The sequence below is a fragment of the Petaurus breviceps genome, unplaced genomic scaffold, assembly GCF_028583685.1.
Source record: "Petaurus breviceps papuanus isolate PSGF00001 unplaced genomic scaffold, PetGlider_PUasm1.0 220, whole genome shotgun sequence".
In the NCBI taxonomy this organism is placed as follows: Eukaryota; Metazoa; Chordata; class Mammalia; order Diprotodontia; family Petauridae; genus Petaurus; species Petaurus breviceps.
In genome coordinates this window covers 23,327,715-23,345,071 of record NW_027185876.1, presented here as the reverse complement: position 1 = coordinate 23,345,071, position 17,357 = coordinate 23,327,715, and the positions used below count along the sequence as shown (strand labels likewise).

Genomic DNA, 17,357 nt, shown 5'->3' with positions numbered 1-17,357 from the left:
ATACTTTAATTACTTCATAAGCAAAGAGATATGGAAGCCTAGGGCAATATCAATTTAGGATTTAAGTTGTTTACAAAATCTTTGGTAGAATTATGATGGGAGATTAAGGAACACTGCATTATTAAAAAGCAGATGGAATTGAGGAAAGGGATGAGAAATAGGAGAGGGGAGATAAGGATGGTTGAGGGGAAGAGAACCTGTGGAAATACAGTTACTGTAAAAATAGATTGAGGAAAGATAACTAAAGACACAAAAGAGCAATAATGACAACAGATCCTAATTCTGAAGAGAAGAAATATTAGAAATAAATGGAGGAAAATTAAATATAAATCTAACTCATAACATTAAATGTGAATGGATTAAATAATGCAATTAAAGAACAAAAAGAGCACCAGGTCTAACAGGAAAATAAACCCCACGGTCTTTTGCTTATAGGAAACACAATTAAAAGGCAAGGATATCCAGAATAAAAATAATGATCATGAACAAATGTACTGTGCATCGTGTGCATCAAGACACAGGAGTTGTGATCATGTCAGACAGAACACAAACAAAAAGTTACAACATAAAAAGAGACAAACAAGGAAATTTCACTATCATGAAATGAAACCTAAACATACCTGTGTCAGTATTAAACTTCTAAGTGCCTTAGAAACTAAATTCATAAAGGTAAAATCAATTGAATTACCAAAGGATATAGGCAAGAATACAATAGTGGTGAAATTGACAAAAAAAAAATGCTGGAGAAACTAGATCCAAAACACTTAAGGCATGTTCTAAGCAGAAATTATATACGTATTTCTCAGTACCACATGGAATATTTAGAAACATTAACCCTATATTCGGGCACAGAAAGGTTGCAAATGTTGAAAGGCATAAATAATCAATATATCCTTTACAGACCATAAGACACTAAAAATATTAATCAATATAGGGAATCATAGACCCAAATGGAAATTTAAGGAGAAAATCATAAATAATGAGTGGGCCAACCAATAATAAATCATAGAAATAATTATTATATGGAAGAAAATTATAATGATGAAATCATATACTTGAATTCAGTTAAAGCAGTTCTCAGGGGGAAATTATATCCCTAAAAACATTTATTAACAAACTATAAAAGGAGAGGATTAATGAATATGCATTTTTTAAATTAGGCAACAAATGAACCCAATATAAATATAGCAGCCTTGAGCCTCTTTAGTCTAATTCTGTAAGAAAGATTTTTCAATTAAGATATTATGACAGCAAACAATATTTTTAATATATAGGCATAAACATTATGTATAACACAGCAGAAGAAATATTGAAAATTATAAGAGAAATAAATTGGAAACCAAAAAGACTATAGAAATGATAACCAAAACTGGAAGTTGTTTCTTTGAGGACTTAACAAAATTGATAAATTTTTAGCCAGCCTAATAATTGATCAACAACAAAATAGCAAATAAACAGAAGAATTATGAAAACCTACTCTACATAGATATGTGCCAAGAAAACTGAGAATACAAAAGGAAGAAAGATATGAAATCCTCGAACAGAAGACCAAAGAGGGATATTAACTAATCTAGTCTCTGAAGAAGAAATAAATATGAAGGAACTAACACAGGGGTAAGGGGTAGGTTGGGGGGACTCAAATTAGAGAACAATTAATACCAATATCACACAGATGTCAAAAAGTGAGAAAGTACAAGATGTGTTTTATGAGATACTGTCATAATACTTATGCCAAAAAATGGTACAGGAAAATAGAACTGTAGACCAATATCATTAATGAATATTGACTTAATTTTTTAAATAAAATTTTGTCCAAAAGACTATAGCAATCTAGCCAGGAAATTAATCAGTGTAACCAAGGCAAAGATAGTTTATTTCATTTTTAGGAAAATATAATTAGTAATGTTAAAAACAAAATCATCCAAACACCCACATGATTACTTCAGCAGATTCAAGAAAAGCCTTTGACTGAGTTATGTCAAAAACACTAAAAGTATAGCCATCTAGAAAACTTTTTATATCATGAAAATTTTATATCTAAAATGAAAAGCAAAAATAATATTCAGTGGAGATCACTAGAAGCTTTTTGGGATATGTGCAGTATTGGTATTAACTGATTTTTTGTGCTTTCTTTACCAATCTGTTAACTCTTTTTCATGATTCTCTTCCATAATCCTCATCCCCCCCTAATTTTTTCTTTTACTTTTCTTGATTGATTTTTAAAATCCTTTTTGAGCTCTTCCAGTCATTCTTTTTAGGCCTGAGACCAATTAATATTTCTCTCTGCGGCTTTGCATGTAGACATTTTAATATTGTTGTCCTCTTCTGAGTGTGTGTTTTGATCTTCCTTGTCATCATAGTGGTTTTCTGTGGTCAGCATTTTTTGTTTGCGTGTTTGTTTGTTTTCCAGCCTGTTTGTGACTTTTAAAGTTGAGTTCTGCTTCTGGGGTCCAGGGGTCCATGTCCCTATTATGCTTGTCCCAAGTTAGTTACCAGTTGCCTGTTTTACACCAGGGCCTCTAAGCCTGGCTATTCAACTGGATCTCATAGCTGGCCCACTGAACCACCGACCTGCTGCTCTGGGGCTGCAGGACCTGGTTGCTGACCTGTGCTGCGTCTGGGGGCTTCCCACTGACTTGCCAGACATTGCCTCCACTGAGGTGCACTCCCCTTTCACCAGAGTGAGAGAGACCTTTTCTGCAGTCCTTCTATGTTGTCTTGAGCTGCAAAATTGTTTTACCCTGCCCTCTTGTGAGTTCTGCTGCTCCAAAATTCATTTTGAGACATTACTTAAAGTTGTTTGGAGAGGAATTTGGGAGAACTCAGGAAAGTTCCTGCCTTTTCTGCACTTTTGGCTTTCTCTCTCTCTCTCTCTCTCTCTCTCTCTCTCTCTCTCTCTCTCTCTCTCTCTCTCTCTCTCTCTCAAAATTTTTTTTGGTATAAGGGATGACTTTCTGGGTGGGGGAGGGATACTTCGGAAAGTTTATGCAGGAGTAAAACAGAAAGCAAAATTTGTTCAAATAAAAACAAATACATGAAAAAAGTGAGCTAATAAAGTGCAAGAATGAGGAATGGCATTGCTATCTTTGTGTTCCACTGATATTCATGCAATGTCAAGAGAATGTATGGAGGAATGAACTTGTATGTGAGTCACTTAACCTCTTTGAGCCTCTATTTTCTTCCCTTAAGAGTGAAGGTTTTAGACTAGATAACCTTTGAGGTCCCATATCTATGATCCTATTTTTTTTGTGAAGACACTGAGAATATTTCATGGTTCTCTTTTGATAGAGGGTCACAGATAAATTTTGTCAAAAAGGGCTTCAGCTTGCATCCTTGCTACATTATGATGAGATCACCAATCCATTGGAATATTTGAGAATTGTAAAGTGAAATTTTATTCAGCGAAGAATGTCACATGTCTCCAAATTGTGATATAGTTCATCAATCTCACTTTGTTGTTTTAGGCGCCAAGGGAGGGGAAAATACTGTCAACTATACGAATTTACCTTTTTTTAAATAATATCAACCTAATCTATATTTGCAGTGAAGACTGCTTCTTAATTATTCTGGGTCTGGTTTTCCAATGTGTGAATTGTATAAGCTCTTTGCTTCACCTCTTCCTTTAGCTGCCTTTGATTCTCTCTTCTCATTCTCATTTGAAATGTTAATTAGTTAGCACACTAAAAAGTAAGTAACTATACAGGAAGTTACTTAAAATGAATTTGGGTATTTCTGTGGGCTATATTTATTTACATGGCTTACTTTACATGAGTATGAGTTCATTTTACACACATATACCCACACACACCCCTTGGTTTTTGGAGAGAAAGATATGTTTCTTTTCCTAAATTATTCAGATTTAAAACCTCCCACTAACCTAGTATTAATATCTGTTGGTAGGAAAGTATTTTACTGGCAAAAACTCATAATCTCATAATTATTCTGCCTTTTATTGTTACAGAAAAAAAAGAAAAATCTAGCAAGCCTAAAGATCCACCTCCTTTTGAAGGAATGGAGGTAAGACTACACTTTAATAGGATGTTGATTTTAAAGTATTATAGCTAAATAACTACTTTTTATTTTTCTTTAAATAATGACAACAATCAAATTAGTGAAGTGTGGAATTTTTTTGTAAATGAGACTGGAAAAGGACTTGTCTACAATTACTGCTAGGAAAAAAAAAAGAATACCAGCTTCTTAAACTGATAAAGAGGAATAACGCTATGATGTATTATGCCATGATTTTTTGTAATAAGATGAATAAAGTTTCTCTTTATAATAAAATTATATTATTGAATGGTCTTTTTAATATGCTACAGTTCCTCCAAATTATTCAGCACAGTATTTAAGATATTTTACATTTGTAGTAACCCTAATTCCAATTTTTAGAGTATGTGCTTCCCTTTATATTTTGTGCCCCAATCCTAAGTGTCCAGTTCTTTCTACAACAAAAAGAGGTCCATTACAACTCCATTAGAAATCTGTTATTGTAAAGAAGTTTTCATTTCAGCCTTGTGCCAAAAAATAAACTTCCTTTGGTTACACATTAGGTGTAATTTTTTTTCACTTTAGTCTTTCCTGTATTTCTCTTTGTTTATTTCAGATTGATGAAGTGGCTAATATTAATGATATGGATGAGTACATTGAATTGTTGTATGAAGATATTCCTGACAAGGTGCGCGGTTCTGCTTTGATCCTGCAGCTTGCTCGGAATCCCGATAATTTGGAAGAACTACTGCTTAATGGTGATTTACATATATCCTCATTTTAAGAAAAACTAAAAACCTCATGGTCACAAAACTCATTTTTTTTTATCCATGATAATAGCTGGATCAGTTTCATGAATAATCCAGAAATCACTCATCATTAGCATTTGAAAACATTGTAATTTTTCATCTAACTTATTTTCTGGGTGATAATCTTATTTAGGTTAATATTAAAATCTGTATGTCTTTGAATATGTGCTATTTGAGAGTAATGTTCCTATCCAAGGAGGACACTTGATGGCAGATAATGACAATGGATTGATTTTTAAAATTCTGTGTGTACTCCATAAAACATCTAAGTCACACAGAAAAATAAGAGTTGGCTTTAGTATTATCTTTCCTCTTCTTGAAAATTCCTTTTCTTACTAAGGTTATAGTCATACTAATATTTTTATTCTGGATAGAATTTTAATCTTTTCTCAGTAAGAGAAAAATTAAACTAGCTTGTTTACTATATTTATAAATAATATGATTTCCAGATTCTTGTTTTCTTTTCAATCTGAAGTGCTTGATAGTTGAATTTAATTCAAGTCTGTGTGTGTTTTAGAGCCTATTATGTGCAAGGCATTTTTTAAGTATTAGTTATGACAAAAGCCAAATCTCTCATGATTTTATTATTAATTTTTCCATGTAATAGTTATTCTAAAATACTATCAGAGTAGCCACATTTTTTTACAGTTGCTCTTACTGTGCACAATAATCACTCAGTTCTTCTCGGTTCATTTTGTGAATCTTATAGATTCATATAGATCTTGTCATGTTTTTCTAAAGCCACCCCCCTTGTCATTTCTTATAGCACAATGGTACTACATCACAATTATATGCCACCACTTTTTCAACCATTCCCCAGTTGATGATCATCAGCTTGATTTCCAATTCTTTGCCACCATAAATATTTTTGTACTTATATATGCTTTTCTATTTTCTTTGATCTCTTTAGGATACAGACCTAGTGGTGGCATTACTGGGTTAAAGTTTATGCATAATTTTATAGCCCTTTGCTCATAGTTCCAAATTAGTCTCCAGAATGGTCAGACCAATTCCCTACTCCACCAGCAGTTTATTAGTGTACCTATTTTTATCTCATACTCTCCAGCATTTGTCAGTTTTTACAGGTGTGAGGTAGTACTCAGAGTTTTAAAATTTGATTTAGAGCATATTTTCATATAACTATAGATAGTTTCCATTTCTTCTTCTAAAAACTGCCTGTTTATATACTTTGACCATTTATCAGTTGGGGTTTGATTTTTTTCAGTGTGGATCTCAGTGATACAAATCAAAACCCATCCATGATTACCAATCTTGTGTGATTCTTATCCATTTTCACCAAAGGGGTTTCCATTCAAGTGTACTTTCTTCACAGTTTCTTAGCTTTGCATAAATACCAATGGAAAATGAACTATCTATCAGTGATCCCTCCCTTTCTATGTGACTCATCCGTTTTTTCTATTCATTTATTTCTCTAGTGCTATCTTTTATACCAGTTTTCCTAATTACTTTTTTGTAATGTGCTGTAGCATACACACATCAAAGTCCTTCTCACTTGATCTTTGGGTGATATTCAACTTTAGTTCTTCAAAGACTATAATATCCCATGACTCACAGTAATATGTTATCTTTGACAGAATGTGGTCATTTGAAAGGTTAGCCTTTATTTCAAAGAGAAGTTTGAGGATCATTTAAGGAAGTTGGCAATTTCCCAAGGCAAAACAGTCCACTCTTCTCTTGTTCATTTATAGGCCAACTAAGCTCACTGTCCGTTTGTAGTATGTGTCCAAGGTACTCATACTAATGGGTAAACTATGTAAATTGTCTGTTCATTTATATATCATAGTCTTGAGAGTACATTATTTGTCACCACCTTGGTTTTTCTTGTATGTCAATGACAGTAAGACTAACCTCTTTAAAATGATTATGGATCTCACTTAAGAGGCTTTTCAGTCTTGATAACTAGAGGACTTTGCCATTTTTGGAGAATTCCTCTTTGAGTTGGTCACTACATTGAACCTCTTCCTCTCTTCAGTAATTTAATAGTTATGACTGTTGTCACATCTTTTCATGAATCTTATATTATTTTGACATATGCATGGGATATGTGTTGAAAGAGAGCATTTAAGCTACCATTTTACTCAGTTAAATGCTAAATGTATGATTGATAAGCACAGTAAGATTTTATATATTATCTTGCTTTCATGCTTTATACTTTGTCAAGCCTTAACCCTGAATTATTCCCTCTATATGCCACTCCTATTACTCATGTTGAACAGGGCTAAAGGAAAAAAATGTGCTGCTAGAGTCCACTATAGATTTAAGCTAGCTAATCTCAACTGCGCCCTTCCTAGTTCTCTATATCACTTAACACAGCTCTTGTTTTAAGCCTGTTTCCTCCAAGCTACTGATAATCACCTATTTTCTTCTGCCTACAAACATACCCATGTTCTCCCCCATTTTAAAAAAATGCTCAATAGATCCTAGCATCCTAACTAGTTGTCATTTCTATATATCTCCTCCCCTCCTCAGCCAAGCTCCATAAAAATTTATCTATACTTCCTCTACTTTCACTCTGTTCTAAACCATGTGCAGTCAGGCTTCAGACCTTATTATTCAGATGAAACTTTTCTCCCCAAAGTTGCTAGTGCTCTCTCAATTGATAAAACTAATGTCCTTTTCTCAATCTTCATCCTTTTTGGCCTCTACAGCATTGGATGCTATTAACCCATTTCTCCTTCTAGATAGTCTCTCCTTTCTGGGTTTTTGTGACAATTGTGGTTTTCTTCTTCCCTATATGACTGCTCCTTCTTAGTCTCCTTTGCTGGATCTGCTTCCGTATCATGTTCACTAATTGTGGGAGTCTTTCAAGGCTCTGTGCTGGACCCTCTTCTCTTTTATCCCTCACTTGGTGATCTCCTTAGCTCCCTTGATTTCACTTATCTTTATTCAGATGATCCCCAGATCTGCTTCTCCAGCTTCAGTGTCTCTGTTGACTTACAGTCCCACATCATCAACCAGTTGCCTTTTGGACATTTTCAGATGGACATGGTATAGATGTTTCAAACTCATCATTTCCAAAAGACAATTTATCTTTCTTCACAAACTCTTCCCTCCTCCAAACGGTTACTGTTAAAAGTACCACTATTCTTCTGGTCACCCAGGTTCACAACCTCAGGATTAACCTTGGCTCCTTTCTGTTGCACACTCTACATATTTAGATCTTATCATTTCTTTCTCTATGATGTCTCTTGTCCCTTTGTCTCTGCCCATACAGCCGCCAATCCTAGATCAGGCCCTCATCGTCTTACATCAGGATTATTACAATAGATGGTTGGTGGGTCTGCCTTCCTCAAGTCTTTCCTCATGTTAATCTACCATCCATTCAGCTGCTAAAATGATTTTTGCTAAAGCACAAGTCTGACCAAGTCACCTTTCTACTTAATAAACTCCATTAACTCTCTATTGCCTGTAGGATAAAATGCTACCTCTGGTGTTCAGAGCCCTTCATAATCTAGCCCACTACTAACTTTCCAGTCTTCTTACACCTTACTCTCTACCATGGACTACTTTTTAGTCCAGTGGCACTGTCCTCCTATCTGTTCCATAAACAAAATACTCTAGCTCTCAACTCTGAGCATTTTCTCTGGCTTCCCCCATGCCTGCAATGTGCCCCCTTCTCATCTCTGCCTTCTGACTTTGCCAGCTTCCTTTAAATCCCAACTAAAATCCCCACTTCTACAGGAAAGCTTTCCTAATCCCTATTATTTCTACCACTTTCCCTCTGTTAGTTATTTCCTGTTAATCTGGAATATAGTTTGTTTGTATGTATTTATTGTTTCTCCCAGTAGGGCATGAGCTCCTGAAGGGCAAGAGCTATCTGATTGAAGGATACACAAACACACAATTGTGTATAGAAATATATATTTACCCACCAGTAAAGTCAAAGTAAAAGGAGCCAAAGGAAAGAGTGAGGGGGGAAGAAAAGAGGAAGGATAGATTAAGGAAGGCAGCAGTCAGAAACAAAACAGACCCTTAAATGGGGGGGGGAGGGGAGAGAAGGGAAAATATAAGACAGTGGGATGTAGGGAAATAATAGTAGAACTTGAATGGATGAGCTCACCCATAAAACAGAAGATAATAGAATAAATTAGAAACAAAATTCAATAATATATTGTTTATAAGAAAGACACTTGAAACAGATGCAAAGAGAGTTAAAATAAGGGGCTGGAGCAAAATTTGTTATGCTTCAGCTGCAGTAAAAAAGGAAGGGGTAGTAATCATCTCAGACAAAACAAAAGCAAATATAGACCTAGTAGAGATAAACAAAACTACATTTTGCTAAAAGATATCATAGACAATGAATTAATATCAATACTAAACATATATGTACCAAATAACATAGCATCCAAATTCTTAAAGGAAAAGTTAATGAATTATAGGAGAAAAATAGACAGTAAAACACTAATATTGAGTGTTCCCAATTTACCCCTTCCTGACCTAGATAAATCTAATCTTAAAGTAAATTATAAAAGAAGTTAAGGAGATTAATAGAATTTTTAAAAAGTTAAATATGATAAATTTGTGAGGAATATTGAATGGGAGTAGAAAGGAGTATATTTCTCATTTTTTAGCAGTGCATAAAACCTTTATAAGAATTGACCATGTATTAGGGCATAAAAACCTCAAACAGATGCAGAAAAGTAAAAATGTTAAATGCATTTTTACTACCCAAAATGAAATAAAAATTATATTCAATAAAAGACTTTTGGAGCAAAGATAAAAATTAAAAGATTAAAAAATTAAAAATTAATTGAAAATTAACTAACTTAATCCTGAAGAATGTGTGTCAAAAACATCATAGAAATAATAACTTCATTAAAGTTAATGACAGCAATGAGACAAAATTCAAAAATTTGTAAACAAAGTATATTCAAAGTACTACAAAGGGAAAATTTTCTATTTCTGAAAAAATGAACTAGACATACAAAGAACTACAAAAACCAACAAATTAAAAATCCTGAATTAAATACCAAACTAGAAATTCTGGGAAAACAAAGGTGAAATGAAACAAAATTGAAAGTTTAAAAAAATAAAACATTGAGCTAATAAGTAGAACCAGTAGTAGTTTTTAAAATAAATAATTTAGAAAATTTGATTTAAATAATAAAGAAGAAAACCAGATTACCAGTATCAAAAATGAAAAAGGTGAGTTCAGTCAGTGCAGAAGAAATAAAAGCAATTATTAGAAATTGTTTTACTCAGCAACCTGCCAATAAAATTGACAATCTAAAATAAAATTTATAAGCATTTACAAAACTAAAACTTTTCTTGAATAACCAAACAAGAAATAGAATATTTAAATAATCATGTTTTAGAAAAATAAATTGAAGAAGCCATAAATGAACTCCCAAAGGGGGGGAAAAGGATAATATGGATTGGCAAGTACAGATTCCACAAACATTTAAATAATAATTTTAATATTATATAAACTATTTGAAAAAATAAAGAAGAGATCCAGTTAAATTTCTTCCATAACACAAATATGGTCTTGATATCTAAACCAGAGAGAGTAAAAAAAGAATAAAACTATAGCCTAATTTCCATAATGAATATTTTTGCCGAAAACTTAAATACTAGCAAGGAGATTTTAACAATATATTACAAAGATAATTTACTATAACTAAGCTGGATTTTTACCAGGAATATAAGATTTTTTCAACATTAGGAAACTAATAATATGATTGAATACAAAATAACAAAAGCAACTAAGATCGTTATTTCAATAGATGAAGAAAAAGCTGTTGAAAAAATACAACATCTATTTTCAATAAAAACACAAGAAAGCATAGGAATAAACAAAACTTGCCCTAAAATGATAAGGAATATCCACCTAAAACCAAGAGCCAACATTATACGTAGTAGGGATAAGCTGGAAGTTTTTCCAAAACGATCGGGAATGGAGCAAGTTCATTATCATCATTACTATTCAGTATTGAACTAGAAATGCTATCTATAGCAATAAGACAAGAAAAAGAAATTAAGAGACTAAGCAAAGAGAAAACTATCGCTTTTTGTAGAAGATATAATATTTACTTAAAACTTTAGAAAAGTTGCAGGATATGAAATAAACACATAAAAGTCATTGACATTTCTGTATATTACCCACAACATCCACCAGGAAGAGATAGAAAGAGAAATTTCAGTTAAAGCAACTACTGACAATATAAAATACATGGGTCTACCAGTCAATACACAACATAAAAGTGCTATATGAATACAATTGCAAAACACTCATCATACAAATAAATTTTGGCTGAACTAAATAATTGGAGATGTATTAATTTCTTACAGGAAAGCCAAGCCAATATAATAAAAATGACAATATCGCTTAAGTTAATTTACTTATTCAGTGCTATACCAAACTACCACAGAATTACTTTATTGACTTTGAAAAAAATATTTTTAAAATTATAATATCTGATCTCAAACTATGCTACAAAGTTATAATTTTAAAAATAGCTTGGGACTAGGAAAGAAATAGAGAGGTTGATTAGTGTACTCAGTGTACAAAAAACAAATTAGTATAGTAGCCTAGTGACTCAAAGGTCCCAGATATTGCATCAAGAACTCATCATTTGACAGAAAGTCTTGGGGAAACTGTGTAACTGTCAGGCAGAATCCACCTGCAGACTAACATCATGCATTGTATACTAAAATAAACTCCAAATGGGTATATGATTGAGATGTAAAGAGTGATACAATGAGCAAATTAGGGGAGCATGAAAGAAAACACCTTTCTGATCCATGGACAGGGGAAGAGTTCATGACCAAAGAGATATAGAGGTTAACAGGAAGCAACTCTGAAAGACTTAAGAACTCTGATCAACACAATGACTAACCATAACTCCAAAGGTCTCATTATGAAACATGCTGTATAGGATATAAATTGAAGCATTTTTTTCTTTTCTTTTTCTTTCTCATCTTCTCTTTTTTCTTTTCTTTTTTTTTTCTTTTTTTGTGACATGTGTAATACAGGAACTTGTTTTGTATGACTATATATATATTTTTAATGGGCGTTTTCCCAGCCTCAATAAGTAGGGGAGGGCTTAAGGGTGGGAGAGAATTTGGAACTGAAAGTAAAATAAAACTTATTTTTTTAAATGAAAAAAAAGCATATTATTGACCATTTTTACACCTCACCTCCCAGTAAACTCCACCAACTTCCAATTACTAATAGGATTGAATATAAAATCCTCTATTTGACAACAATTTGGACCCTTTCTACCATTGTTGTTCAGTCATGTCCAACTTTTCATGACCGTTGTATGGGGCTTTCTTGGCAGTGATAGTGTCTTGCCATTTCCCTTCCCCCGTGAATTAAAACAGATTGAGTGACTTTGCCCAAGGTCACACAGCGAGGAAGTGTCTGAGAGCAGTTTGAACTTAGGTCTTCTTGACTCTGGGCCCCAGGCTCTATCCATTGTGCCACCTAGCTGCCTCCTGATAACGTAATCGTCCCACTATATTCTTCCCTGGTCAGACCGCCTCTGGAATATTTCATTGAGTTTGTGTTATTACATTTTAGAAAGGACTTTTAAAAAAATGAATTGTACCCAGAGGAGGGTGAACAGGATGATAAGTGGATTAGAACCATTTCATATGAGTGTTTCTTAAAGGACCTAAGGAAGTTTAGGCTGGAAAATAAAATACTTAGGGAGAGGGGTGGGAAATGATTTCTGTCTTAAGATATTTGAACAGTTGTTATGTGAAGGCTTGTTCAGTTTGTCTCCAAAGGGTAGAACTAAGAACAACAAAAGGAAGCTGTAGAAAGGTAGATATAAGTTTAATATAAAGAAAATTTAACAAAGAATTAGAGGTGTCCAAAGATAGAATGAACTATTGATTGAGCAGGGAGATCCCTTTTACCACAGAAACTTGGTTTCAGAAATGGGAAGACAGTTACAAGCTACACACCACAGGCAATGAACTGAACTTCCATTTTGGGAAAATTCTATAACATAAAAATAAAGGGATTCCTTAATTTACATTTACATTCTTAATGTATTTTTTGAAGTTTTATATTTTATAAATTTTAATTTATTCGACATATTTTCTATGGCTAAGAATAAAGACTGCTTTCTATCATCTTTCTCCCTGATTTTAATGGGTGAAAGTCTTACATTGTACTAGAGATGAAGTAGATAATTATTCTTTGGAAATTCTTTTCATCAGAAACTGCCCTTGGTGCATTAGCCAGAGTGCTGAGAGAAGATTGGAAGCAAAGTGTAGAACTGGCTACTAACATAATATATATTTTCTTCTGCTTTTCCAGGTAAGTTCAAGAATTATGAAACTAATGTAAATGTCTCTCTTATTTTCCAGTTTTGTTTTGTTTTTTAACATTCTAACGTAGTATGTTTTACAAAATAAACAATAAATCTCCATTTAGTAAGCAGGAAGATATTAGAAGTTATATTCTGTGTAATAATTAAAGTGGTTTTCAAACATTGTGGCATAATTAGTTTTGCTAAGTAGCTTTCTGAAAATTGATAGCTTAGTGAATGGCTACTAGAGTCGCAATTAATACGTTCTGAGTCATTCTAATTTTTTGCTTTAAATTTGAATAATTTTTTCAGAACTTAAAGAATGTCAACTCTAAGAGCAATAAAGTCTTACAGATTTCAAATCTTCAATGTGTGATTTGTATATATTCATTTATAAAAATATTATCTCATAGTATAGTGTGTATTAATTTATTTGACTGTGTATCTAAAACCTGTTGCCCAAAGTTTGAATTGTACCTATTTCTATAAATATATGCATCTTTCCTTTTAATGCAGTTTTTCTCAGTTTCATGGGTTAATTACTCACTATAAAATTGGAGCTCTGTGTATGAATATAATTGATCATGAGTTGAAGAGACATGAACTGTGGCAAGAGGAACTTTCTAAGAAGAAGAAAGCTGATATCCTTTCAGAATGAGACTTCAGTCTGAAGACTGTAGCTTTTAGCAGTAGATTTATTGAAATTTTTTATCTACTCATATTAGTGATAACAGCATTAACAAAGTACTTTTACTCAAAGAGGTAAAAGTGAAAATATCGACTAAATAGTTATATTAAAAAGTTCTTTGTTGTATGAAATTGAAATTTGTTTCCCTATAACTTAAAATCCTTGATTCTGGTTTTGCTCTCTGGAATAACACACAGCACAGCTTCCTCTACATGCTAGCCATGCCAGTATTTTAAGATAGCTTTCTTCATGACAAGTAACTGAATGAGTGAATCCTCAGTTTCCTTAGTGTCCCTTTATGACAATGTCTTAATCTGTGTCACTCTCACCTGAGTGGTCTCTAGTTTTGTGCTTTCTTAAAGTATGGCTGCTAGAATTAGATAAAGTACTTGCTAACCAAATGGAGAATATAGATAGCCTGTTGTGTTGAAAGATTTTGTATGTGAGTTGGTAGGAACTTGGAATGCATTTTCTCATAGGAGTAAAGTTATGTATAATGACTACATGGTGTATCTGAAGTATTTTACTATAGAACCAAACCACTTTTATGACATCTTTTCCCATGGAAAATTCCTTTAGTGTTCTAATTTAGGATGCCAAAAACAATCGACTTCCATTCCTCCAATGAGACTGTGGAACTGCTCTTGCACCCATGAGGTAGTCGTACTGTTGGTAAACAAACATTTATTAAATACTTACTATGTGCCAAGTACTATCCTGCATGCTAGGAAAGCAAAGAATAGTTTAAAACATCCCTGCCTTCAAGGAGCTCATGTTCTAACGGGAGCAGACAACAATGTATACATACAATATATTTACATAGGGAAGATAAGATAAAATAAGATAGAGGAGATTGGGAATGCTGGGAAAGATCTCCTGCAGAAAGGAGAATTTGAACTGAGTTCTGAAAGAAGTCGTAGAAGACAGTATGAAAAGATGAAAAGGAAGAGCATTCCAGGCATGAGGGATAGCCATTAAAAAGGAATGGAGTGGGGTGGCCAGGCGGCTCAGCGAGTGAGAGCACCGGCTCCAGAGTCGGGATGACTTGGGAATCAAATCTGGGCTCAGATACTTAGCACCACACCCAGAAATAACTGGCCGTGTAACCTTGAGCAAGTTACTTAACCCCAATTGCTTTAAAAAAAAATGGAGGAGATGTGATGTCCTGTGTGAGGAATAGCAAATAATGCACATATTTCTGGATCCTAAAATATATATATTTATGTTTATTGATTATGGAGTGAGATGGTTACTTCTCTCCAGAATACACTCAGGACTTCTTCTACTGTGCCCTAGCTTCTCTTCCTGAACCTTTACTTCAGCCCTTGAATTCATACAGTGGAATTGCCTTCTTTCTCTGACTGATGGCTCCTCCCAGAACTTCCATTTATGGAAGAGTACCCTGGCCAAATATGTCTCAGTCCTCATTGGGTTGCATAAGGGACTCCCTCTACCATTCCTCTTGGCAGGTTACTTTCCCCCCAACTTCCCCCACCCCTTAGCACAAACACACATGCACACATACATACACATACACACACAAACTTTTCAGCTTCTGTTTATACTTTGTCTTCTCCCATTAGAATGTAAACTCTTTGAGATCAGAGATTGTCTTTTTTTTCCTACTTGAATTTGTATTCCCAGCATTAGTACAGTAGTTGGCACACTTAGTAGATACTAGTTGACCAACTGATTGACTCTACTATTGGTAAATCACTTTGGTAGCAGAGTGGAGGATGAATTAGAGTGGGGAGAGACTTGAGGTACAGAGACCAATTAGAAACCTGTTGTAATAGTCCAATTATGAAATGATGCGTCTACACCTCTGTATGACTGTGTGAGTCAAGGAAAGGGGATGTATGTGAGAAATGCTATAAAAATAAAAACAATAAGACTTGACAACAGAAAGGATATATAGAGTCAAATGCAAGACTCATCAATACCGACACCAAGTTTGAGATCAATTGGGAATGTTGTAGCATGCTCAATAGTAATAGGGAAGTTTGGGAGAGGCAGATATTTGATGGGAAAAATAAAATGTGTTTAATTTTGAATGCATTGAGTTTGAAATGCCTATGGTTCATACAGGTATAGATGTCCAAGAATGCCTCACTGGCAATAGCTCTCATAGCCTAGTAGCTATGGAAAATAAATAGGAAGTGAGGGTAGGGATTTGGGGGATTGAAGTTAAATAGCATGGCTTCCCATCAATATCGGCCATGGGTGAAACTTCTTGGTCCCATTTCTTGATAATATGACAAAATCCTTTTTTATTTCTTCTGTAAACCTCAAGAATTTATTTGCTTGTTTACTTTTTCATGGTTATCAACTATTGTTTCTGAGGATTTCTTACCATTATGACCAATAAAATATTGTCTCATGTATTCTATTCTATTTCCTTGAACCTGATCCAAACACATTGCCCTATGGGAATAGGCAGAGATGTTTTTGTATGACTTCTGAGTGCCAGTGATAGTGTACTGTATGTTCAGAAGACCTTTTCAACCCATGACTTTTCCAATGCTAAAATATACTCAATACTACTTATTCTAAAAGTGGTGTCAAAATTGGTCCATTTCACAAAGAATTAGACCTGGACCTCTTGACATTGAAAGTTGGATCATATTTAAATCAGAAGTTCTAATAAACTTGAAGGAGAGCTGTGGTAAATATTCCTGTCTGTAGTGCAGTATTTAACCAATCTTGTATGTCTCTAGTTATTACTTAATTTTATGTTAAGTGAGCTTTTGGCCACTCTGTAGCTTTTTAATGATACATTTTAATTGAAGGAGCAATTAATAAGCACCTACAGGCACCATGTAAGGTGTTGAGGCAGTAAAGACAGAAATGAAATAATCCCTACCTGTAAGGGACTCACATTCTACAGTTATGTGTTTGCCCAAAATTAATGAATAAAGTTCTGCGTGATTGAGTATAGGAATATGTGATTGAATGTGGCAATTTTGAATACTTTTGCTGATAGCATTTTCAATAGGTGGGCTCTGCTTTTATGAATATAATATGATCCTTAACTTGATATTTTTACTTGAAGAAGACCCTGAAAACCAAACTATGAAAAAAGATTATGAAAAAACCTATAAGAAGTACCAAGGTTTGGTGGTAAAGCAGGAACAGCTATTACGAGGTACAGATTCCCAATCTATGAAAAAGAAAAAGAACTTTATATAGATGTATTCATTTGTTCTGGTTTGCATTGTCTTACAAAAACCAGAGCTAAAATTAATAGAAAATGTTATAAATTTCAATATAATTTAAGCTGTCTCATTGCCTGTCCTTACCTCAGGTTTATTTCCAATTTGTTGGTTGTTTGAGCAATCATCACATTCCCTTTCTATTTCTCAGTCACCCCCATTGGCTCTTCATCAATATAGCACTCTAAATATTAAAATTTATATATACCTAGAGTTCATATATCTCAAACATAACTTTTCAGAGATGTTTTTCCTAATGTTAAACACCTTTCAATTGATTTCCAACTTAAAAAGTGACTTTTCCATATTGCAAAAACATATAGATAGATAGATAGATAGATAGATAGATAGATAGATAGATAGATAGATAGATAGA

At 33.6% G+C, this 17,357-nt stretch overlaps 1 protein-coding gene across 3 annotated transcripts in view; it reads left to right on the top strand.

The window, feature by feature from the left end:
- The window catches only part of KIFAP3 (kinesin associated protein 3), a 204,541-nt gene that overhangs the window by 36,767 nt on the left and 150,417 nt on the right, over positions 1-17,357 (top strand). For all 3 annotated transcript variants that reach the window (XM_069094754.1, XM_069094755.1, XM_069094756.1), the window contains exons 4-8: positions 3,962-4,017; positions 4,604-4,745; positions 12,990-13,089; positions 13,598-13,722; positions 16,816-16,914. In XM_069094754.1, coding sequence (XP_068950855.1) covers positions 3,962-4,017; positions 4,604-4,745; positions 12,990-13,089; positions 13,598-13,722; positions 16,816-16,914 — 522 coding nt within the window. The remainder of the gene's footprint in view (positions 1-3,961; positions 4,018-4,603; positions 4,746-12,989; positions 13,090-13,597; positions 13,723-16,815; positions 16,915-17,357) is intronic.